The 25,439-nt window shown below is 44.0% G+C and overlaps 1 protein-coding gene and 1 pseudogene across 2 annotated transcripts; both read left to right on the forward strand.

Annotated features, from left to right (window-relative positions):
• Positions 1 to 6,600: 6,600 nt before the first annotated feature.
• Positions 6,601 to 11,101, forward strand: LOC120686582 (annotated as a pseudogene). The gene is made up of 7 exons (XR_005680261.1): positions 6,601 to 6,955; positions 7,052 to 7,280; positions 7,413 to 7,558; positions 8,603 to 8,690; positions 8,765 to 8,911; positions 10,296 to 10,445; positions 10,543 to 11,101. The product of XR_005680261.1 is annotated as a protein NCA1-like (transcript).
• Positions 11,102 to 18,668: 7,567 nt separating this feature from the next.
• Positions 18,669 to 22,146, forward strand: LOC120686318 (protein SMAX1-LIKE 3-like). The gene is made up of 3 exons (XM_039968519.1): positions 18,669 to 20,086; positions 20,219 to 20,402; positions 20,807 to 22,146. The coding sequence occupies exons 1-3, from the start codon at positions 18,873 to 18,875 to the stop codon at positions 21,908 to 21,910; spliced, it is 2,502 nt and encodes an 833-aa protein (XP_039824453.1). The 5' UTR covers positions 18,669 to 18,872; the 3' UTR covers positions 21,911 to 22,146.
• The last annotated feature ends 3,293 nt before the right edge of the window (positions 22,147 to 25,439 follow it).

Genomic DNA, 25,439 nt, shown 5'->3' on the forward strand with positions numbered 1-25,439 from the left:
GACAACTTATTGGGGGACAGAGAAAGAGTCCACGAATGAATATAAACGTGCAGTTTTTTTTTTTAAAAAAGTGGCGAAATGCTGGCGGGGCGGGACCCACACGGCAGTGGGCGGCGGGTGGAGGCATTTTTTAGACAGAGAGAAATCCGGGGAAACAGGGTGGGCGACGGGAATGGAATTTTCTAACGGGCCGCTCAACGTGAGCGGCGATGCTGGGTGGTGGGACCCGCAATAATTGTTGGGTCCACGTCAGCACGGCCACGGCTAGTTTTGTTTCTCCTTTTGGTGTTGTTGGTGTTCCCAGCGATGCTGCGATAGATCCTTCTTGGATAGTCCCTGATTGAGCAAGTGAAATGGTTTTTCTTTTGGGAATGAGCAAAAGTAGATTCTAAAAAGTTGAATAAATTTAGTTTGTTTTTTGGAAATTGATCCAAAATTTATTAAATTGTTAGACTAATCTGAATTTCAAAACAGGGATGAAGGGATAAAGATGAACCTACATGTGCTTGCTTCCTCCTAAACTGGTAGTCTTGGTTAAATATTGGAGCAATGGAGCATCGGGAAGATGTAAGTTTTTACGACATCCATGAAAACCGAATTTTAAAGTGAAATTTACTCGCGAAAGGTTATGTAGCCCAGTAGTTATAAGAGTCTCGGGAGCAACTCAGGTCATGGATTTGACTCATCGCAGGAGCGAATATTTTAGAATTTAATGGTGCTATGCTTTTAATGGAATGCGACGTTCCTGTCGATAGTTAGGAACCTGTGGTAACTTCATCGTTCTCGAGAATTTGCTGACTGAGTCTTCGAAGATGCTCATAGCAGTAGAGTTCGCGATCGTGCATTTAAAGGTAGGGGTGAAAGCGGGATGAGAAATTCTTGTACCGACCGATACTGTTTTCCATATTACGATATTGTTCTTGACCGTTTCGGTTTTTAGAAAAATATAAAAGTTATTGTTTATAATAAATTTTATAGTCGTTTTCACCGTATTTGATTTTGTTAATTTCATAAATACGTAAAAATCCTGAGCTGACCGCTTCCATTTTTTGTATTGTAATACTGCTTCCGACCGTTACCGACCATTTTTATAGAGATGAGTATGCTTGCATTGTGAATGTCTAAGTTGTGCTGTGTAAATCTAAAAAAATAACAGCCTTACGAAATTACATGTGGCGTATGCTGGATTGTCAATATTATCGTTGACGACATTGTTGAGGAGAACTTTATGTAAATACAAAGCACGATGACTTTTCATCAGAAAGTGCAAATGTTTGTTTGCTAAAAATGATGTTTGCCGTACTTGTAAAACCCACATGATATTTCCCAATTCAAGTGTTTCAGTAGCGAAAGATGTTTGTGGGCAATATCCACAAAGTAAGATAGACGTTTTCCTTGGGAAGAAAGGACTGTTACCTGAAAAAGAAAAAGAAAATAATGCTAGGTTCATGGGACACTAAAAAACGCACCAGAAAATAAAATGTGGCTACGTATACCGAATTATCTGCATTTAGTGCATACTAGAGGTCTAGAGGATAAGGAACAATTGTTGATGTAGTACTTTATAAAATTTCGTTTAAAACTTCATTGAGCGCAGTACAATGTTGTTGTGCCGTCTGATGGTGTGTCAGCTGTACTTGCAAAAACCACATAATACAAGTATCATAAATTCATAATGATGGAGAGATGGCCGTGGTCTGTGCAAGCTGCACACGTTCTCCTCAAAAAATGAAAGCGATGGCCACATGGCCAAGAAAAAAAAGCAACAGTTTTGTTAGGTGCGTGGACACACTACTCTCTGTACGAAGACAACGAACGCCTAATTGTACAACAAGGTGGCAAGCAACTTCTAACCGCCTCCGTGGGATCAAAACGCCCATGATTGCTACGTTTGGTTGGTGTCTATCTCTAGCTACAACGACTCCGTGAGCATGACTACCAGGGTGACTTGAGAGCTTGTGGTCGAGGATATAAGATGTGGCCACCATTTTCGCTTGTGGACTTGCAAAGTCATGAACGATGATTATTGCTTCTTTTTTTTCATAACAAGCCCCCTACAAAATGGGAGCCAATGCAAACACCCAACCCAACACCCATTCAACTGTATTTGTTGTTTGCAAACTTTAGTACTTGTACTTCATGTAGATAGACAAGGTATGCATATTCATTTAATGCGACTCCCAAATTGGATGCTGCAGGATATAAAAAGCCGAACTAGTTGTTAGAGCAAGTACAACAAGGGTCATATAGCCCTTTATTTGCTTACGTGGCAGAGAGAGAAAAACAAACAATTGAAAAAGAGGCTCTTATCTAAGAGCCCCCTCTTCACAGGCTCCTAGGCAGTGAGAGTAAATGAAGTGGAGAGAGAAAGAAAGAGAAAGTGATCATGTGCCTATTGGAAGAGACAAAATAGGATATATCTTATTGTATGAGTCATTTTATAAGTGTCTCTTGTAAACTTAAGAGACAATAATGGGCTCTCTTATTGAACATGCTCAGTGTGCTTATTATTATCATCAGAACTTGAACAATCTTCTAAGATGGCTTACCTTGATGGTGTAGTACGTACGGTGGCGCCGTGTCGGTCTGCTTGGATGGGCGATATTTTGATTCAAAACCCACATGATATTTCTCAATTTGAGTATTTTTAGTAGCGAAAGAAGTTTGTGGGCAATATCCTCAAACTGCTTGGATGTTGGAGTTAAAGTTATGGAGGTTCAGCTAGCAAAAATTTGGTCAACATATATGACCTAGCTAGTCATACATGTTCTACTTTTCCTTTAGAGAGGACGCTGCAGCGCATATTCTCGTTCTAAAATAATAAAAAAAAGCCGCCTTCAATAGTTTGGAGTAAACATCCATGCTTATTTCTCATTTCTCAGAAGACTCCCTGGATTATCGATAGAAATTACTACTACGACCTCACTGCGGTGTAAAACATGTGCTTGCAAAGAACACATACGATTTCCTATTTTAAAATATCGTGGTAGTAGTAAAAAAATGTATGTGGTCGATAAGTGTATGTTAACATGCTACCCGGCCACACATTTTCTCCTTGAAAGACAGAAGAAAAGCGATAGCCATGACCATGATGTAGCACTAGCAGTAGTCTTAACTAAATGCACTCCCATTTGGAGGCTTAACTGACAGGCCAAACTTGACTAGAGTAGATCTTTCAGAATTGGTATTTAGAATAATACTCCGGTCCTGAGAATGAAAGGTGAGCTATTTATTACTAGCTTATAATATCAGTACTGTGTGGACCAGCTTTATTTGATTGGTGATATTATTTGCATCCATGATTTTTCAGGACCGGTGTCTCCCGTTCAAACACTCTATGTACTAGTAAAAATAGTGGGTCATGCAACACTAGTCGTGTTGGTCGGCCGTTCGGGGGGAATCAGACGGCGGTTTTGTCAAAAAAAGCGACCCACACGAGAGCAGGGGAGGGAGGGAAGGGAAGCCTTCTTGTCTGGAGCTAGCAGAAGCGGGCAAGGAGACGACAAGCCCCAGCTTTTTCTGCTCTGCTCCATCCATGCCATGGCCTCCAACTGATCCTGATCGACAAGAACTGATCGTGATCCAAGTCGCGGACTCAAGTCACTTGGATATCAAGCGCTCGCAGCTTCTCGGTGTTGAGATTCGAGACAGCGCGTGAAGGGAGGGAGAGGGCAATGGATGGAGGCGGCGACGAAGCTGGAGGTGCCGGCGCCGCCGTGGCAGTCGCCGTCGTCGGCGGGCTCATGAGATGGGCCGGACGCCGTGCCTCGGGCCGTTCTGACCAAGAAAGAAAGAAACCATCTCTCACGCAAAGCACAGTGCGAAGGCCCACCTGTGGCCCACGGTCACGCGCGGTTTTTTCTTTTTTATATTTTTTTTTAAATAAAAATTTCAAAAATATATGTCCGTTTTGAAATATTTCAAAAATACCCCTCAGTCGCCCCCATAGGGCGGCAGACCTTAAGTGTAAATTTTTTTTTGTTCAAATTCGCAATGAGGTCATTGAGAAAAAAAGTCCCTGTCGCCCGTGCCCCCCAACGGGCGACAGGGGCCTGTCGCCCAGCCCACGGGCGACCGCCGCTGGGCCCAGCCCACGGGCGCGGCAGGGGGGCCTGTCGCCCCCCTCCCCCCGGGTGACCGGGGTATCCCCCTATAAAAACTCCAACCCTCCCCTTCTCTCCTCATTTGAGCCCGAAAATTCCACCAAAAATCCAAAAAAAAGAGAGGAGTGAGGAGCAGGTTAGTACATTTAGTTTATATATTGTTATATTTAAGTACTACGTATTTAAATATGAGTAATTTAAGTAGGGGTGAGTAATTTAATTTAATTAGTGCTATAGTAGAACCATTTAAGTAGGAGTTCAATGATACTTTAGTTTGTAGTTACGTAGTAGTAAATTACTTTAGAAAATTAGTTCTACGCATTTATTATTACAATTACAGTACTATTAGAGACGTGTTTATAAATTAATTATGATTTAGAATAGAATTTGGCATATGCAGTATAGAATTTGAGTATCATCACGTAGTTATGAATACTTATACGTTGTAGTTGAATTTCATACTTAGTTTTTACGGATTATTGAATAAGGTAGTGAAGTAAAGAGTATAACTCGATAAGTATTATGTGATATACAGATATGTCGAGCAAGATGCAGTTTCAATTATTTTATGGTGAATACAATGTTATGTATGGGCCAAATGGAGTAGATCTTTCTGCCTTTAAGCGCACATCTAGTGGCATAGATAAACCTCTGGAAAGGAGTTTTGGTTCCATATGTAAGTGGCTGCAGCGTGGGTTCCATGTTGATCCGTTGACACATGTGATCACTGTTCAGTCTCTTGTTAATTGGGAGGTAGAAAGTGAATTATGGGAATTGATGATGATACACAGCACTGATGACTGGCAGAAGTACATGCAATCAGCTCTAGAGCGTGGGTGGCCTCTGGCCATTCTTGTTCAAATCCGGGAGAAGACACAAAATGAAATCCAACATTGTGCAGATCAAGAAACTCCGAGTATTCGAAGAGAAACCAATTATGTTGAGCAAGATGAGTCAGAGAACCAAAACATGGGACCACAGGACCTTGCTGATGAGGGAGAGAGGATACATAGCATTGTGGACGAGATGGAGGCAGAAGATCAAACCGCAATAGAGATGGAAGAATATGAGGGCTCATCTGATGACGAGCAGTACTCATTGCCAAAAGAGTGGAAGGAGCATGGTTTTGGCAGTCATGTCGCAGAAGATGTACGAAATCAGGAGTGGGAGTACAGAGGGAATGAGGTAGCGCAAGGTGCAATATATCCAAACATAGAAGCCGTAAAAGCCGCGCAAGGTGACCCCGATGTCTTGGGGTATTCACAGCTAGGAGGAGCACCACTTGGGATCTCTCAGCAGTAGACACCGCAGTCCCTTGCGCGTCCTGAGCGACAGGTGAGGTCTCCGGATGTTCTCACCTACTCCGAGGGCCATGTCCGTGCCCAGCAGAGGGCTAAGAGGGTCCGACGCCCTAGGGGTGGTTAGATGTATCTGATGTTTGTATCTCTGATGTTTATTTGTAATGAGATAACTGTGAACCGCTTATTTGTATCCGATGTTTATGATTGTGGTAGGTTACTTGTCATTTGTTTCTATAGATACTATTGATGTGAACTTATTATGTTTGTGGGTTCCATAATGCTCGTGAAATAAGGAAAGTTCTTGCGATTTTTTCCCGTGATTTAATGAAGGACAAGTTAGGTGCGGTAGGAGTTAGCGGCCGAGATCCTGCCGACGATGATGACGACTACACGCTCGAATAGCTTAAAATAGGTCCCTAGAAAAAAAAAATAAAAAAGCCCTGTCGCCCCCCAACGGGCGACAGGCCCCTGTCGCCCGTGGGCTGGGCAACAGGCCCCTGTCGCCCGTTGAGGGGGGCGACAGGGCCTTTTTTTTCCAGGGACCTCATTGCGAATTTGAAAAAAATTACACTTAAGGCCTGTCGCCCTATGGGGGGCGACCGGGGTATTTTTGAAATATTTCAAAACGGACTTATATTTTTGAAATTTTTATTTTTAAAAAATATAAAAAAAGAAAAAACCGCCGGTCACGCTGGGCTGTTGCTCGCTCCGCGGCGCTACTGGGCCTTTACCAGTGGGCCGGGGAAGTTCTGCGATGTAAATGGGCCCTGAGTCCTGACTCCTGAGACCGGGTGGGTCCCTCCTCTCCAGCTCCCACCATTCAACCGCCACCGGAATTGGTTGCGCCGGCCTCACCATCATCCGCGAGACGGCGACCTCACCGCCGTGGGCGGCGGAGCGGAGCCAGCCGAGTCTCTCTTCCCTCTCACTCAAGTCTTGCCTCGCCGAGGGTCGTCGCTCTCTTCCCCTTCCTCACCATCCGGGCTTCCATCGATTTCTTCTGCTGCCGCGAGGTAACCCGAGCTTGCGAGGTAACCCGAGGATTTCCATTCCTTCTTGGGGGGGGGGGGGGGGGGGGGGGGGGAACCTTTTGTATTTAGTATTTAGTATTAGTTCGATTTGCGAGCAATCGAACCCGAATATTCCTTTCCCTCCATGCGGTTAGCCGCGGGTTCGTTGGCCGCTAATCTCAAATCCATCCGCCCATCCATGATTCAGTTAGGTTCTTCTTCAGTGTCCAACCAAGGATCGATCTTGGAAGTGGATGCCCCATGAAATCTAACAGGAGCAGCAGCGGGTGTGCCCCGCGAAATTTGACAGGAACGTCAGTGGCGTACGCCCTGTCACCGGGAAGAACCAGGCCGGCGCTGGGCACCAGGGCAGCACGGGCAATGCTGAGGGGAAGAGCTCGGATCCCCGATTGGTGCCGGCGAGGTGCCCGTTCGGCTACGACTCCGGCACGTTCAAGCTGGGCCCGCTCAGCTGCATGATCTGCCAGGCGCTGCTCCACGAATGCAGCAGATGCAACCCCTGCTCCCATAAGTTCTGCAAGTGCGTCTTGCGCTTTTCGGTCCAGAATCCAGATTCACTACACATTGTATCCCCTTCCTCGCCTGAAACTAGTTTGTCACTGCTATTTCCTTGCAGGGCTTGTGTGTTGCGCTTTAAGGACTGCCCGTTGTGTGGTGCTGATGTAGAGGGCATTGAACCTGATCCTGGACTTCAGGCCCTCGTCGATAGCTTCATTGACGGACATGCCCGAATCAAACGATCACATGCTTCAGGGGATGGGGAAGTATTGGGTGGCAAGAACAAGGTGATATATGAGGATGTTTCAATGGAGAGAGGAGCTTTTCTGGTGCAGCAAGCTATGAGGGTCAGTGATTAAATCAACTGCATTTTACCTCATAACCTGTCAAATTCTCATAGCTAATTATTCTTCGGTCTACACTACTGGTTTTTTTATGATCTTGATGTTTTAATAATGCAGTAGCTTCTACATTTCCAGGCTTTCCGTGCTCAGAACATTGGAAGTGCGAAGTCAAGGCTTATTATGTGTGCAGAAGACATCAGGGAGGAGTTGAAAACTTCAGAAGATAATCTAGACCTTCGCTCTCAACTTGGAGCTGTTTTAGGAATGCTTGGGGATTGCTGGTATGGCCCTCTATGAGTCTTGACTATGTTGCTCCTAAATAGTTGTTTCCACTTTGGGAAACTAAGCATACTACTGGTAGGAACTCTGGGAAATATTAATTCTTTGTTGGTTCAACCCTTTAAATCTTGATCACTTATTAGATTTATGCACTCCCTGTGTATATAAACGTGTTATTATGTTTTCAGACATGGAATACTATCAAAGAGGCAGCATTGACTACTAAATTTCTTTGAAAATATGTTAGGAGAAATTGTGAAATATTTTACAGTGAAAGTATTTTTGGTGCCGAAACTGCTAGTGCCATTGTCACTTGGTCAGTCTAAATATATTTGTTCATGTTAGAACTAAGTTTGTGCACCATGTCCAAAAGGATATAATTTGTGTACAGTGAATAATGTTCTGGAATTTGGAGGCTCAGTGCTTTCTGTCCCAAGAGTAGAGGCCCGTTCCAGTCTTGCAGGTTATTCCAGCCTTAGACTGTAATGAGCAAGACTGGAAGAGCTGCTAACTTTCTGCTGATGTTTTAACCATGCATTGAGCAAAATTCTAATTAAGATAATAGTTCTTATGTATGTAATGGAATGTGAGGTTTCTTTTTTCTAAGGTCCATTGAAATATAAGCCAGCATCGGTAAATCAACAAGAGGTCTCCTGTGGAATTAATACTAATACTGTACCCGTATATGAAAGGTTCACGCAAATCAATAATAGCTTGTGGAATTAATACTGATACTGTAGCCATTTCTTTCAGAAAAGAAATGAGAAGTCAATGCCCTTGCTGTTCTGTTCACTAAATACTGTATATTGATGCATGTCTTTTTTTCCTGAAATAAAATCTTGATGCATGTCTACTTTTGAATATTTATTCTTATCAATCAGGTATAGCAGTCAACCACAACTTCATCTAATTGGGGTTGCACTTGTTTTATTATGTTTAGTACACATCAGCCCTCTTTATCACTGTTATCCCGTTGTTTTTTTCTTAGTTTATTGATCACTGAACTCATCGCACACTGTATCCTTACAACTGTACCATGTTTTCAGTCGGACCTTGGGAGATTCTCCTTCAGCAATCAGTTACTATGAAGAAAGTGCTGAGTTCCTCTCAAAATTGCCCGTAAAGGATCTTGAGGTTGTATTCTATTTATGAGCGGGGTAGCTTTAAAAATTCATTCTATTAATTTAGTTTTATATATCCATCTACAGTTGGTGCATACTCTCTCAGTTTCACTTAATAAAATTGGTGACCTTCGCTACTATGATGGGGACCTGCAATCTGCATGAAGTTATTATTCCCGTTCATTGGATGTTCGCGGAAATGCAGTGAAGGAACACTCAGCAGTGGCCTCCCAGGTAATTTCTAAGTTGTCACTAATTAAGCACAAATCTATAAAGATAATTATTTCTTTATCTTAAACAAGAAATGGAAGGAATACTATGCATCCTTACCTTTTCCCCCCTCTCGTTGGAAAAAGTACCGGCCATTTCTTATTGACATTATTTTAAAATCAGTGATTGGTACCCCACCTGTTGGTGTTTGTATGGTATAAAACTGGACTATACAAGCAATTATATGGCCTAACTGCTGATTATGCAGTAAAAGGTAGGGCATCTGTAGATTATGTGACCTAGCCAGCCCAATTCCCTTTGTGCTTGACCTTTTTTGGTGTTGAACTCCACTAAGTGGAGGCAGTTCTTGTCACATTGGCCAAGTACACCCTCTTGTCAGAATGGCATCATGGTCCATGCCACGTGCACCAGCACGGGCAATTTCTTGAAAAGATGATATGACGAGATGGGGATTGCATATTCGAGTCCTGTGTGCTTGTCCAAGGTGGTTATTGATAATGGACTATAACCATCACCTGAAGCCCTGGCTGGTGCTTTGCCCCATGTCGAGGTGCATTTACAGATGGAACCTTGCAACCATAGCATCAATGTTTGCAATTGAAACCAGCTGCTCAAAGTGGGCCAAAGTGTCATCCAGGGTCGTTAGGAGATGCCAATAGTGGGTGATTGGCATATTGGCTTTTCTTATTGTCTTGGTAGAGATTCTTGAATCTTGATGTTGATCCAAATGGTCTTTGTCTGTTGAGCTTTCTGCATCACTTATATCAAGGATTTCAGATGAGATGGAGCTGTACAACCATTTCAGGATAACATAGTGAAGTTGCATCAATGGCCAATGGGCATGTTCAGGATGAGAAACATGCATAAATCTCTAGTTAAATTGTACTATGCTAAAAAAGAATTGATTGCAAAGAGAAACAGAATAATGATCAGGAAACATGGGCAAGATAGACTTCTATCTTTACTTCTGAAGAAAGTGCAAGTTCCTGTCAGAATACAGCAAGCTTTTGTATTTTCTTAACACATTCTCTTGATTATTTAACTTTTAAATCATTCAAATTGAAGTTGATGAAAGATCGGCTTCCCTGCAGATGTGTTATGAAACTTGACCTTTCTATGGAATACAAAGGCTACTTATTGTACAAACTGCAGTCCGTGAATGTCAATTGTAGATTCCTTTGTGTGCTTGCTTTTGATATTTTATTAGAATGTATCATTGCTCATCTATAAATTTACCTTTTCGGACTAGTTTTGTTTGAGCAGTCAAGCTTGATTTAATCAGCTTAGTTTTAACTGTTTCCCTTCGAGCTAAGCTGTGGCATAGAACATATAGATTACTAAAGATGCTCATACAATCATTTGATAATTTGACATCTGCTGGATATAGGTCATTGATCTAGCAACTTCTCTAGCAAAAGTTGCGGATGTTGATAGAAACCTTGGGAATGAAAGCACTGCAGTCGAGGGTTTCAAGGAAACAATTGAATGCCTTGAGAAACTGAAGCTTGGTCCTGAGCAAGCTAGTCTTGAGCAAAGGGTAACTATTGTTTATCCCCATCATATGTCCTCCCATCCGTGCACCCCCTATGTCTTTGTGTCTTTGTGAGCTAAGCTTGATTCTGTATTTTTTTCAGCGCCTATCTGTTTTAGGCTTCCTGCACAACCAATTGGCAGTTAAATAAAGGACAGTGCGTGGCATCCTAATGCCATACCCATAAGATACATATTCACCAAGATGGGTTGAAGAACTCCAGTTTTCATGTGATGCATACTGAAGGAACTTCCCTGTGGTAATTAGAGGGTGTTCTTGAAAGCAGCACAAAATACGAGCTCTGCCATTGTAAATATATCCTCCATGTGCTGGGCGTGGAGAGAACCCTTGATGGCTGCCTATATGTGCAGCCGTTGAACCCCCCTAGTCTATTCCGGCAACTGGGCGCGAACCTGAAATGGTTAGGTGTGGAGGATGAAACTTCTCAGAAGTCATGTGTGAATATAATCCCTTTGTACATTGACTAGGGCCTGTTTAGCAGGGCTCCGGCTCCACAAAAAACGGCTCCGGCTCCGGCTTCTCTGGTGGAGCGGCTTCTCTAGTGGAGCTGGAGCCGTTTTGTAAAGCTTTTGGCAAAATGGCTTCATGCTGATTTTTATGAATGGATAGAACATGTGAAATGTCCAATATGCCTTTTGCTATTTGACATGTTTGTGTACTAAATTATATATGTTTGTACCGAGTTTAAACCTTGAAGTCATGTGAAAATAAATAAATAAATAGGTAAATAAATAAATAGAAATATTAGTTAGGTAATAATAATTTGTCTTCTCATAATAATAATTTGTCTTCTCAATCGTCACATAAATCATATAACCATGGATACAAGCTCATGATGATCTAGTTATTGCCCGTGCAAGGTCATCACGGAATCTATCCATAGACAAATCGCTAGATTCTGGAGTTGATGTATCTCCTGCATTTTGGATCCGTCGACTTCTTTTATACCTTTCCGGTATAGTGGGCACATAATCTGGATTCCGATCACATTTATCAAAATGTTTATCTTGCGCATTATTCTCACGAATGAAGTTATGGAGGCACATGGTTGCAGCAACAATCATCTTTTGCTTTTCCATTGGGAAACTAGGGATCTTGAGAAGTAATCTCCACTTCATTTTAACACACCAAAAGCATGCTCTACTGCATTGCAAGTACTTGAATGCAAATGGTTAAAGTGTTCATGCTCACCACTTGGAGCAGGACCTTTCTTCCAATCTGGAATATGGTACCTTGCACCCTTGAATGGTGCCAAGTATCCAGGCCTATTTGGGTAGCCAGCATCAACAATGTAATATTTTCCTAAAATAAAGTAAAAAAATTATATGAGCTACTTACAAATAATTTACATGTGCAGACTTGGGAGTACAACCAATGTTCATACCTACAGGGGGTGCGGAAACGTGTCCTCATCATGCCTTAGTGCATGAAATAGTACATTAGTGTCATGCATAGATCCAGGTTGTCCAATTGATGCATATGTGAATCGCAAGTCAAAATCAACAACAGCAAGAACATTTTGTGTCGCTTTGCCAGTTCGGCTAATGTATCTAACAAGATCATGTGGAGGTGGTGTTGCCAAAATGTGAGTACCATCAAGAGCTCCAATGCAATCTTTAAAGTATGGCATCATCCTACAATCATTAGTAATTCTTTGATGCGTAGTACGGAAGTTAGGATCAATTGGCCTTATGTAGTCCCCACACATAGCCACCACACAATTCAAGACCTCATCGAATTTTCTACTAATAGTCTATGTCATGTCAATATCTTTCCCTGAGGCACTCCATCCCAAACCAGTCTGCTTAGTGAGTTGCTTCCAAATACCGTAATCAACTTTCAGCTTATCCCATTTATTCTTAAACTGTTTTCTAGTATACAGAAACCCAGTCCTATCCTTGAACCTTGTAATCATATTCAAGTAACCAGTCTTACTCAAATGAGTTGTATCACGATTTCCTTTTTCCACTTCGTCTGCAAAAAGCTCACACACTATTCTAGTGTTCTCATCACACCAATCAGCTTCTCTGTTGCCAAGAATTCAGTACCATAAGTTACTACATCAAGTTACTACACAATCCATTTGAAGTACTGCCCATTCCATTGTGAAAAAATGCAAGCACACAATGGGTTCCATGTTCACATTCTAATATTATCTAGAAAATTGGTAGCAAGGGAAGTGTTCTTACATTGGATTAGTGAGATCAATGTCGACGGTAGCACTGGCAGCACGAGCCGCTGCCCGCGGCCTAGGTGCACGGCCACCACGTCCTGCTCGTCGGCGAGCAGGGACACCTTCAGCGGCCTCTGCTTCTCCTATGGTTGCATGGTTCCCGATGGATGTCGAAGCCGGCGCCGTCGCTGCAGTCAACACGCTAGCGAGCCACTCCGGCCCAAGTGCCGCCGCCGCCACTGCGTTGGTCCACCAATCCGGCAACCCACCTGCCATGGCACCCCCTCCGCCAAGCACGCCGACGCTAGGCGGGAACGCGGTTGGGGCAGCCACCGAGGAGTTCGGCCACGCCTCGTCCGCGCTCCTCCCCCGCGCTGCACCTTGGCCGGCCGCCGCGCCATGGCCGGCCGTCACGCCTCCTCCTGCACCTTGGCCGGCCACCGCGCCTGTAGGAATATGGTGTAGCAAAAACATAAATTTTCTACCACATAAACCAAGATTACTGCAGTTATAGATCACGGGATTACCACTAGACGCGCGGTTGCGGAACTTTTGTAGCGCGTCGGTGTAGTGCAGATGGAATCCGGCAGTATAGTTGCGTGAACCACCTCACGAACGGCTCGTCCTTGTGCAGCAAGCGCAGCACCTCCACGAAGTCCACACGTAAGGGAAGAAGCGTCGCGATCCGGACTGCTAGGTCTGCGAGGGCGACCTAGGGCTTGGCGCACAGGAGGGAGGGGACGGTACTGTTTTATAGCCCCTGGGCGCTCCCTTAGGTGGGCTCCTCTTGGGCCCCACCTTAGGCGTCCCTTTTGGGCCTGAGAGGCCCATTAGTGCACCTAAGCCCAGTCTAATTTGGATCTCATCCTTATCAGGCTTCTTTCCCTTAAGTGTGTGACCCTATGGGCTCACATGCGAATAAAATACTCTTACTCGGCCCAATAGTAGACAGCGGCCTCTAGCAAGACATGTCAACTCCTATACGCACGCAAAGATCATATCAGACGAGCCGTCACAATGTCATATATATGTTGTTCCTTTTGCCTCACGATATTTGGTCTAGCTCCAAGCCAACCGCTCTTTCTCGATTCTGTGATTCGAAATCCTTGGTTAACTCTTAACCCCAGCATGGCCATGCACGGAATGATCCGAATCACTCGAGGGGCCCAAAGATATCTCTCTCTTGCAGAGAGGGGCAAATCCCATCTTGACCGACCATGTCTCACAGCATGCTTCTTGACAGACCCGAAAGCCACCTTTATAACTACCCAGTTACGGTGTAGCGTTTGATGGCTCCTAAGTAAGTTGGTTCACATCTTAAGTACATACGACGATCTCAGGTCTTAGAACACAGCGTACATATTGTGTAATGAGAAGTCATCATCTCGTGTTGGGTCAGTTTAGTCTCATGTCTCACATGAGACCACATTATTAGTTTGACATCCCCATGTCCATGACTTGTGAAACGTAGTCAATCAACTAATACATGTGCCAGTCTAATATTCATGTGTGTCCTCACATGAACTCCGACTAGGAACATTTTAAAATATCCATACAAGTAAAGAGTTTCATAAATACTTCACATAAGAATTAATCAATACAAGTTGTCATCCATGGATATTCAAGGAACACTTTATTAATCATGAATACAAGGAAATATGATTGCCTCTAGGGCATATTTCCAACAGCGCCATGGCCGGCCGCCGCGCCTCCACCTGGGCGCAGAGTGCCATCCGGCTCGTAGGAGAACCCTCCGCCGCCCCCAATGCTCGGATCGACCTCTGCAGGTGTGGATCCGTCGATTTCGCTCGCCGGAGTGCCCTCCCGGCGCGCCGCCGGCCGGCGGAGGGGGTTCATCGGGCGCCGCCGGTCGGTTTCCGAGTGGGGGAGAGAAGTGTCGTTCTGTTTCGCGTGGAGTGGGGAGCGAGGCAGCCGCGCCGAAGCATTTTTTTCCCTAGGGCAGTGGCAAAATTGGTGTAATTAATTGGAAGTTGTGGAGCAAATTGGGAGCACACCCGTGGGCCTCAAGACGGAGCCGCGAGAAGCCTCCTTTCCCTGGCTCCGTCGCTGCTACGGGAGCCGGTTGCAGCTCCATGTCCAGCTCCAGACTTGGAGCACCTCAAATTTCCACCATTTGGCAGGGCTCCGGCTGGAGCTGGCTTTGGAGCCGGCCGTGGGGCCCTGCCAAAGAGGCCCTAAGATGAAGGAATAATAATGCATGAACGTTGTGTTTCTTCTGTTCCCCCCTGTCAAGCTGTTTGCATATTAGTGGATCAGGAATCTGTTAGTTGAGAAATATTCATATCTTATAAAATTATTTGTATAATTGTGACAAACGGACATTTGACCAATAGCAAGGGTCTGCTTTGCAAAGTTCTATATGCTTACAATTTGTTTTTCATCACCAGCAGTCTGTGACTAATTACCAACATATCTAGGAGATACGTCTGTATTCAGGTTCTACTGAACCCGTTGGAACTGAACGATTTTGGTGCTTACTGATGCAGCTGTATATCTTCATCTTTTGGGCTTTTTATCTAGTCTGATCTCATAATTCGAAGTGGACATAAAAGAGCCAGATTATCACACTGGTATAAATAGTCCTAGCTACTAATGTATCATAGCATTAAAAAAAGGTGCGCCTCAAACAAAGCAACATACTCTTTCCTCAAAGAAAAAAAAATAGAAAAGAAAACAACAGCAATGCATATCATATAGTTTTAGCTGTTTTCTTTGCCAGTTTGGTCAGGAAAATGCCACATTACTGTTTTCATGACTATATTCCTTCGCTTTATGAAAAGATGGATATATCATACCTAATTAAAGCCTTCCATCCATCATGAAAGGGGAAAACAGCTAAAAGAGACAGCCTTTATTTTCCCCCTCTAAACCTGCCATGGTCGATCAGTGCACCCAAAAAACTAGCCTTGTGGATATACAAACCACATACAAATGCAACTCTGGTTTCTTTTGGTAGCAGTATATATCCTCGTCCCTTTTTTTTCTGCTTTTCCTATGCTTTTCCCAGGCCACATCTCTCCTCTTTTCCTCTTTCTCCTCCAGGCACTTCTTTTGTAGCGTTTGCTTGGCGTTTTTTAATTGCTTTGTGTTCTAATCATGAACACCGTCTTTTGCGTGGCTTTTGGACCAAATATAGGGCGAAGAGACGGGCCATGGCGGCTTTTGACTGAAAATGCTCCAGGGCCAGAGGTTGAATTGTTTGTACGTCTCGCTAATTCCTGTCTTCATGGGTAATAAACTTCTTATTTCAATGAAAAACGTTTTAAAACGAAATTAAAATTGAAAGAGAACCAGTGAACCAAAACCGGCGACTAGTTCTTTCAAATTTGCTTGCAGTTCTCCTCTGGCAGCCGTTACATTTGGAATGGATGTATGGAACGGTAGCTGAAGGAACTGATGAGAAAAGAAGAGAGTGAGATTGATGCATCGGCCGGGCAGAGATGGATCGACATGATGAGAGCCTACTCCTTTGGATCCAGAGTACGTAGCGATCGAGAGAGCAGCAGACAAAGGTCGATGGATCACGTACGCAGTTCCCGATGGATGCTATTGCTACGTGTTCCTGTATCTCGTGCCCGGCCGTGCCAGAACCCAGGGCCGCCGGAGACCGAGCTAGAGCTAGAGCTACCGGCCGGCGTGCATACGGTTGTGTCACTCGACCGATCGGTATCAACAGTGTCGCACGCGTACTGCAACTGCAAGTGGACCTCCAAAAATACGCGCATGCAAGCGTGCAAGATGTACAGCGTAGATCGATGCTGATGAGGTCCACACGATCGACACAAGTGCGTATGCATTCACAAATCAAATGAAACAAAACTGCATGACGCGCATATATACTAATAATGTGTTTCTAATTTAAATATACTAGCCTATCAACCCGTGCTTCCGCACGAACTAATTAAAATTAATATAACAATGAGGTCAATAATTATAATCAGGGGGTCTTTAGTTGGTGAACAATTTGGGTTTGAGTACTATAGTATGTTTCGTTGTTACTTGACAATTAATGTCCAATCATGGATTAATTAACGTCATTAGATTCATCTAGTATGAATCAGTTAGACTATGTAATTAGTTATTTCTTTCAACTGCATTTAATGCTCTATGTATGTGTTCAAAAACTCGATGTGATGGGCACTGTGCAAAAAAGTTTGGGAACTAAACGCTGCCTTACGTATCTCACGCTCTTTTTCATCAATTAAGGGCGTGTTTGTTTCCGCTTCTGCGGCGCGTTTGAGCCAAAAACGCGGAATACACCCGCCAAACGCCCGGCGTCCAACGCGCGTTGCAGAACCACGTATCGCAGAAAAAGCTGCAGTTTGAACGTGCGGCCGCCAAAAAGCGAGAAGCGGGGTTGGAGACGCGTTTTGCTTATACGCATCGCGCTTACGCTGGCCACTGTCCCAAACAGGGCCATATTCTAACGCATACTCTAATATATATATTTATCATTATTTAGTTACAATAGATTTCATTTTGCATCCCACCTCCATATGTATTCGATATATATATTTAGTTGAACTATTTGTTTGTGAAGTGGTAGTCTTATCTCTTCCATCATACATAAATACATGGTGACACATCGTGGGTAGTATTTTTATATAAATAATAATATTAGTAATGATAGAAATTGTAATTTAGATTTTTATATTGATACTTTAATATTTTATTATAATTTTATAATTTAAATTCAGATTTAGGAGTAATTTAACTTCTAATAATGATATAATTGGATAATTTGTATGCAAATTTAGGGGGCTATTTGTATTATAATGGCATATGTGGGTAATTTACACGAAGATTAGGGGGTTACTTTAGATTTTTTATAATGACATAGGTGGGTAATTTAGATACATATTTAGGGGTTACTTTAGTCTATTATTTTCATAATGGCAGATGTGGGTAATTTATAAGGAAAGATAACAGATCCGATGGCTATTATAATTAGAGTTGTTAGATTGATGGCTAGATGTTTCTGATTTTTGTGAGAATTTATATGATTTCTCTATTTTTTTAGAGTGTCCACCTAGGATCCTAGGTGGCTTCATGTGGAGACTTCAAAGGAGCCTCCAATTAGTAATAGTAAGATAACCAGTAGGGGCACGCTCCTCCTGTTTCATAAAAAAAACTAATGTGTTTCTGATGACGGAGTGTAAAGGTTAGATCCATATCTGTTGCTCCCTCCGTTCCAAATTTTAATTCATTTATTTTTTTGACTCTAAATTTGACCACTCATCTTATTTAAAAATTTATGCTAGATATTACTTCTTTTATTGTAGCTTGCTTTATTAGTGTGTATATATATGGCCTCAGTGTTTACATCTAATGGTGCAAACCACATAGTAGGACACTAAATTAACTAATACCAGGGGACTAGGGAGTAGTGAACTGTAAATCCTTATATAAAAAATAGAATGTCCTGTACACTTTTTCTGAATCAGCTGATCCGATTAGTAAAAGAAAAAAAATGGAAATGCAATGCTGCAAAGTATGCTCGCAGACACAACTTTTGCTATGTGCTAGTATGGAAATAACGTTTTCTTTATAGATGTGGCGCCACATCATGTTTTCCATGTATATCTCTAGTTCCTGAGGTTGAGTGCAAGAGAGGGAGAAGAATATAAGGGCGTGTGCATGGCTTTTTGCCCCCACATGCACTGCACGCTTCACAAACACAAAGGGCAGGACACACCACCAGCCAATTTGTCTTGCCCTGGGCCCTAACCTACGCAAAGCAAGACAACATCGGCAAAACTACTTGGTCACCCACATTCTTATAAGTTTTACATATACATAATTACATGTATATACATATACATAATTACATATACATAATTACATGTATATACATATACATAATTATATATACATATACATATACATATGCGCTGCCATCGATATATCTCTATGACATGTGGGCCAGGGACCGGACCAGCACTTTAGCCTTCGTGTAGTAGTGACATATACTGCATATAATGGAACATACCCTTTCTCAGTTTCATCGTACGTGTTGGTTTTTCTCATCGATGCTATGCGAGCTACATGTAACCTGTGTAGTATAATCTGCAGGTGTGTGTGTGTGTAACCAAGGGACACCTTCACTCCACTGGACTCTACTAAAAGGGGGTCGTCACAGGTAGCAAGAGGATCCAACCTGCCAGGCACTTGTTGCTTGGTTGCAAATTGCAGAGAAGATCTCGCCAAGCAAGGGCAGGATGCGCGCCGGCGGCTGCGCGGTGCAGCAGGCTCTGGCCGCGGAGGCGGCGGCCGTGGTGCGGCAGGCCGTGGCCCTGGCCCGGCGGCGCGGCCACGCGCAGGTGACCCCGCTCCACGTCGCCAGCGCCATGCTCTCGGCGGCGGGGCTCCTCCGCGCCGCCTGCCTCCGCTCCCACTCCCACCCGCTCCAGTGCAAGGCCCTCGAGCTCTGCTTCAACGTCGCGCTCAACCGCCTCCCCACCGCCGCCGCCGTCATGTTCCACCACCACCACGGCGGGGCGGGGGGGCACCACGCGCCCGTGCTGTCCAACGCGCTCGTCGCCGCGTTCAAGCGCGGGCAGGCGCACCAGCGCCGGGGCGCCGTGGAGGGCGGCCAGCCGCCGCCGCAGCCGCAGACGGGGCTCGCCGCCAAGGTCGACATCGAGCAGCTCATCATCTCCATCCTCGACGACCCCAGCGTCAGCCGCGTCATGCGCGAGGCCGGCTTCTCCAGCTCCCAGGTCAAGGCCAACGTCGAGAAGGCCGTCTCGTCACCGGAACACCAGCCGAACACGACGGCGGCCGCCCACGCGACGAGCTCGGCGCCAGGTTCCGGTCGCGCTAGGCGCCCCAACGCCCGGGCCGACGACGACGCCATGCGCGTGCTCGACTGCATGGCGGGCGGGAGCAAGCGGTGCGTGGTCGTCGTCGGGGAGAGCGCGGCCACAGCGGAGGTGGTGGTGAGGGCGGTGATGGACAGGGTGAGCAAAGGGGAGCTGCAACAGCGGCACGAGCGGCTCAAGAACCTCCAGTTCGTGCCCCTCTCGGCGGCGTCGTTCCAGAGGATGTCGAGGGAGGAGGTGGAGGCCAGGGCCGGCGACCTCCGCGAGCTCGTGCGACAGGGCTACGCCGCCGGGAAGGGCGTCGTGCTCGTCCTCGAGGACCTCGCCTACGCCGCCGAGGCATGGGCCGCCGCGTCAGAGAGGAGGAGGCGCGGCAGCCTTGAGCCTGGCCAGTGCTACTGCCCCGTCGAGCACGCCGTCATGGAAGTGAGCAGCTTGGTGGCCGCCGGCGGCGGTGGCAGATGCCTCGACAGGTTCTGGCTCCTAGGGTCCGGGAACAACCAGGCTTACATCAAGTGCCGAGCAGGGCAGCCATCTCTCGAGGCCGTCTGGGAGCTACACCCCGTCGTCGTGCCGGACGGCGGCCTCACGTTGAGCCTCAGCCGCGGCAGGTGCTTAAAATCAACTAATATTTACTGTCTAGTTTGATCACAACTTCACAAGCTAAGATTATTGCATCAGCAGGTTATCAAATGCAGTTAAATTTCTTATGATGAACATGTGTAAATGCTTTTTTTTTCCAGTGATGCTGAACAAGCAAATCAAGAAAGATCAAGAAGGCAATGGCCCTTTGTCAATGGCGCTGCAGCCGGTGATAGCGAGCTCATTTCCTGTGCCGTGATGACAACACCAAGCCTACCGCCATGGCTTCACCGGCACCAAGATTCAGATATGAACAGACCAGGGCACCCCAGCGCCAGTTTTCAGGTACATAGCTAGCAGTAATTTGAGAGAGGGGGTCAATCCAAAAAAACATGTTTAATAAGCAACTTAATGAGAGGGGCTCCATTAGTGTCTAATTGGCGCTTAGCAAAATATTTTTTTCTGAATGAATGGGCACGAGATTGTACCTTTTCATTAATAGAGAAGGAGAATACAACTGGCAAGCCGAGTAAATAAAGGGAGTTATTCTTGCAGTGAAAGAGACACTAAATCTTTGGCTCCTACTAGTAGTACCAAGCAGCCGCCTCGTTCTTGATTTTGGCATCTAGCAAATAAAGCATATGTTAAGATTGATTTTCATCTTTGTTTTGATAATTCGATGAGCGTGTTTAGAAAATAATCAGGGCAGTTTTATTTGTTTCTAAACTTACCAACTTTCTTCTGTGCAGTTGCAAGATTGGAACCCTAATTGCTACGGATCAGCAGCACGCCACACCTCGGAGCTCACACTGAGCTTCTCCTCACCGGCTACTAACTCTCCAGACACTTCTTCCATCTCTGGCTTTGCCCCAAGCTTCAATGGCAACCTGATGATGAGCTCCAAGCAGCCATGGCAATTCAAGCTGATGCAACCTTGGACAAACCATAAACATGGGGAACCATTGGCCAAGTCTTATGATCATCAACCACTACATCATGCAAACCCTAGTCCAGAATCATATTCAGTATCCAACTCATCCGTAGGTGGCTCAGCGGAGTCGCCAAGATTCATGGAGCTCACTGCTGAGAATCTCAAAATCCTTTGCAACACGCTTGAGAATCGAACCCCGCGTCACAAGGATGTGGTTGCAGACATTGCAAGTGTTGTGCTCCAGTGCCGCTCTGGCATGACAAGGAGGATGAGATGGTGCCAAGAGAAGCCAAGTGCAGTGACATGGTTGCTCTTCCAAGGAGGGGACAATGATGGCAAGAAAGCAGTGTCTAAGGAGCTTGCAAGGCTTGTCTTCGGTTCCTATAGCAAGTTCACCTCCATCTCACTAGTCGAGTTCGCTCAGGTTCACTCTGATTCAAGCTCCAGCCTACTCAGCCTGAAGAGGCAAAGATCACCCGACACTCGGCACGGCTGCTTTCAAACATTGTATGAAGCAATACTAGAAAACCCTCATCGGGTGATAATGATTGAAGGTATCGAGCAACTGGACTATGACTTAGAAATCAGTATCAGGAATGCAATCGGCAAAGGAAGAATAAGTGGTTGCAATGGTGATGAGATCAGTTTGGAGGATGCCATTGTAGTTTTGAGTTGTGAAGCACTCGATTCAAAGCCTAATGCTTCATCCCCTCGGCTCAAGCAAAAGGTCACTGATAATGGCGGCAAAGAAGGAAATGGCATGAACATAGATAATGGGATGGAGTCATCTGGTTTTATCTTGGATTTGAATGCATGTGCCGAGGACGGAGAAGAGGAGGATGAAGACGATGCTTCTGATAATGTGAGGATCCTTAATATTGTGGATGGTGTGTTCCTCTTCCAATTAATGGAAGATTTGTGATATTGTCTAGCTTCATTTTGTCAAACAAATTAGCCTAGAGTTGCTAGTTAGTTACTTATTTTTCTTTGCCTTAGTTTTCTAGCTAATCCTGATCTTTTATAGCCTTTTGTGTAATGTATATGTTAATTCTGTTATGAAGCACCAAATGAACTTGTGGAAATCTGGAGCTAGCTAGGAAAGAAGGAAAAAAAATATAGGGTTTTCAAAAGATATAGTGCTCCGTTTCATTGGCCAAATAATCATTGCCTCAATTTTATTTTTGTTATTGGATATTCATTTTGGGATTAATGAATTTACATAATGTAGCAACAATAATATTTTAATTATGTAGTAAAGAGACAACGATTTGGTTAGGTCACTAGTGCGTTGGACACTAATACCTCATATATATATGGAGAGAATAGATTAATGTTGGTGTGGTTTGTGGAAACATGCATTGAGATCACCATGCCACAAATGCTGCAACGTTCTGCTCCCCACAAGGTGGAAACAAATCTTTATGTTAGTGTTGCCATGGCATTATTATTACTACGGAATGATACGTTCTTACTGGAGCTATTAGCCGCCTTTTTAGAGAGAACAAAACCCAAGACACCTTTATGTTGTAGATAGCCTCGTGTAGGATGGAAGTGCTTACCACGACATCCCCATTTTGACTATTATTTCAACAATAGTACATAAATCATGTACACGTTATTAGCCACCTGATTGTAATCATTATATATTGCGCATGTTTTATATGATAGCATGATGTATTTATATTCTTTTGGTGCTATCGTGGAGACCAAATTAGGTACAGATGCTGCATCTTCGTTCACTCGGAATTTATCATAAAGCTGCAAAATGATGTATGTTGTTGAGATGTTACTCCTGCAAACGGATTCTATAGAAATGAAGAGTCCCCATCCAAAAAAGACATTTACCGATTGGCATCTGGCCAACGGAGCTCTGTTTTTTAGACCGCAAAACAAACAACCTTGTTCACAATTAGAGATGGTAAATGGACTACAAATTTAGCCTACTAGGTAGAAATTTTAAAGATTGAGCTAAAAAGGGCTAGGATAAAATTCAGTAAGTTTTTAAGCTAAAAATAATTAAGAGCCGAGATGGATTGTGAAAGGATATCGAATTAGGATCATGATCCATTACCACTCCCACCCACAATTCATAAGATACTGTAAAAATAGATCGCACTAGCTATGGTAGGCACATCCGCTGATACCACCATTTACATCTAGCGAGCACCACGTGCTTGTCTACATTGACACATCAACACTTACAGTCATGAAATTTATGGTGAACAGGTTTTAGAACAGCGTGGTATTAATTATGTTGTAAGTATGATTAAAGACTTTCGGGTTTTGTAGAAAGGAGAAGGCACTTTAGAAGGCAGGAGGAGCAATCTTTACTACGCGGATGATCAAAAGGTATATGCTTTTAGTGTATGGTGATGCCATTTGAGAAAAAGAGAGGAGCTCCTTTCTGTGCTTTAGATTTCCAAAACAAATCCACATACCCATCTTAAAGTAGTGGGTGTGAAAAGCTAGAAGCTTAACTTGAGGGAAAAAGAAAGGGTAAACCAGGTAGAGAGATAAGCAGCATCCTTCGGTCATTAGAGCCTAATGTAAAGCATTGTGCTTTAGAATCTTGGAAAGATAATATATCCTGCTAGCAACCCTCAGCGTCTCACTAAAATAGAAGGAACAAGTGTAAGTTGGGAATTTGTCGTGTACGACTTTTCTTGGATAAAAAATGACGACATCTCTGTTGAAACCTGAGAGAGAGATTGTGGTGCACAACTGCATGTGTATGTGTATGTGTTGTCAGGGCCCAACATTTTGAACTAGAAAATTTAAGCGCCGGGTTCTAAAAAGGCCGGGCTTTAATCTTATAGAATTTTGAACTAAATAATTTAAGAGTCTTGGTGGGCTGTGAAGAGGCCACTAGGGCCATGATTCATTACCACCCTTGTCCCTCTAATCTTTGTCACATGCTCGTCTATTCTTTTCACAAGCATCATACACTTAAATTACTTGGTAGGTGTATCCCATAATGCTAGCTCAGTTGGATTTTATCCCTTCCCGTCTTACTCCTTTCATCTTAAAAGGGGCGAAGTGCGTCCATACTACTTTCTTCTCAAAAGCATAACACGCTGATTACGTATACGCCATGCTTCCGCAGAAATCTTTGCACCTTACTACATACTTTCTAACAGTACAGTGGGACACAATTAATAATAGTATTATTATGCAGAAATGTTTTCTTAGCTATATTTTGCATGGAGAGAATTTCTTGTGTAAAAAAAAAGAAACACAAGAAATAATAAGAAAATGGCATCCATGCATACGCATGTCATGTGTACGTACAGCAGGTACTAGCTAGGGTTTATTCAGGGGCAAAAGGTTTGCATGTGTGATGCGCGTCTGGTCCAAATTAAAAAGGAGCCACGCGCATGCCCCCAGCTCTCTGCTATCTACCATACGTACGCTGTCACAGCTGATAGGATCATTTAGATGGATTGGTCCTGCTGGTGCTGGGATATGCATGCACGCATGGCCTAGAATCTCGTGGGCACACGTACATGACAGTGCCAACTCCAAGGTTTGCCATACCGCCGTATATATCTTGATGATTTTACTTTGGTACCACACACGCGGACAAGAAAACGGCATGGGCTTTATTATTAGTGCAACCATGCTAGGACTTACACTTTGGAGAGAGGAGGATCATTACACGTACCTCTATTCTAAATGCACAATTATTGAACGTAATTTCGCTGCCTTCAACAAGGAATATGTCTTTATGAAATTCATTTTTGAACTAACTAGTTCAGTTTGTTCTAAATAAACGTCGTTTAGAAATGGGTAATAAGAGTATACCACTACTAGATTATAAATCAATTCATTCCATGCATGCTTTGTTTCCATATGTTACGTTAGTTCCATGTGTATGTAAAAGAATACTTATAGGCCGGAGGCATTTTCTTTTTTCTAAAAAAAATATATGCGACCGAAGTTCCGTACATATAGTTAGTTCTTATTAATAAGCTATTAGAACGAAGGGTCCCTCTCCATGATTCTGTTTGAAAAAGGATGTGTGTCCTAGTTATGCTTGTTTGATCAATCCATCAACTCTCACTCTCCTTAGGGTAGGCAGCATGCATGCATCTCTTTTTCTCGGAGAATTTTACTTTTCTATATATGGTTACACAACAGATCAGCTACCCGTAGTCCCCAACAAAGCTAGGTAGCAGCTCCTAATGATGAGGCTAATTTGCTTAAAATTAAGCTCCTAAATGTGGGTGTGTCTGCTTATCCTTTCGTTCTCGCCAGCCTAATTAAGCTAGCTAGTGCACTACTAGAAAACAGGCCATCGGTCCAGCCTAAAAGTACCAGCTGCAATTACAACCGGTACTGATGTGAGCATCAGTACCGGTTGCAATTGCAGTCGGTGCTTTTAGCTTGGACCGATGGCTCAAGGTTCCTAGAGAGAACTTTTGGTACCGGGTCGTAGCACAATCCGGTACAAA

The sequence above is a fragment of the Panicum virgatum genome, chromosome 8N (assembly GCF_016808335.1).
Source record: "Panicum virgatum strain AP13 chromosome 8N, P.virgatum_v5, whole genome shotgun sequence".
Classification (NCBI taxonomy): Eukaryota; Viridiplantae; Streptophyta; class Magnoliopsida; order Poales; family Poaceae; genus Panicum; species Panicum virgatum.

Coding starts and splice junctions, on each gene's coding strand:
- LOC120686318 (XM_039968519.1), top strand. CDS start 18,873: ATGCGCGCCGGCGGCTGCGCGGTGCAGCAGGCTCTGGCCGCGGAGGCG. Junction 20,087..20,218: donor TTGAGCCTCAGCCGCGGCAG/GTGCTTAAAATC, acceptor TTTTTTTTCCAG/TGATGCTGAACAAGCAAATC. Junction 20,403..20,806: donor ACCCCAGCGCCAGTTTTCAG/GTACATAGCTAG, acceptor TCTTCTGTGCAG/TTGCAAGATTGGAACCCTAA.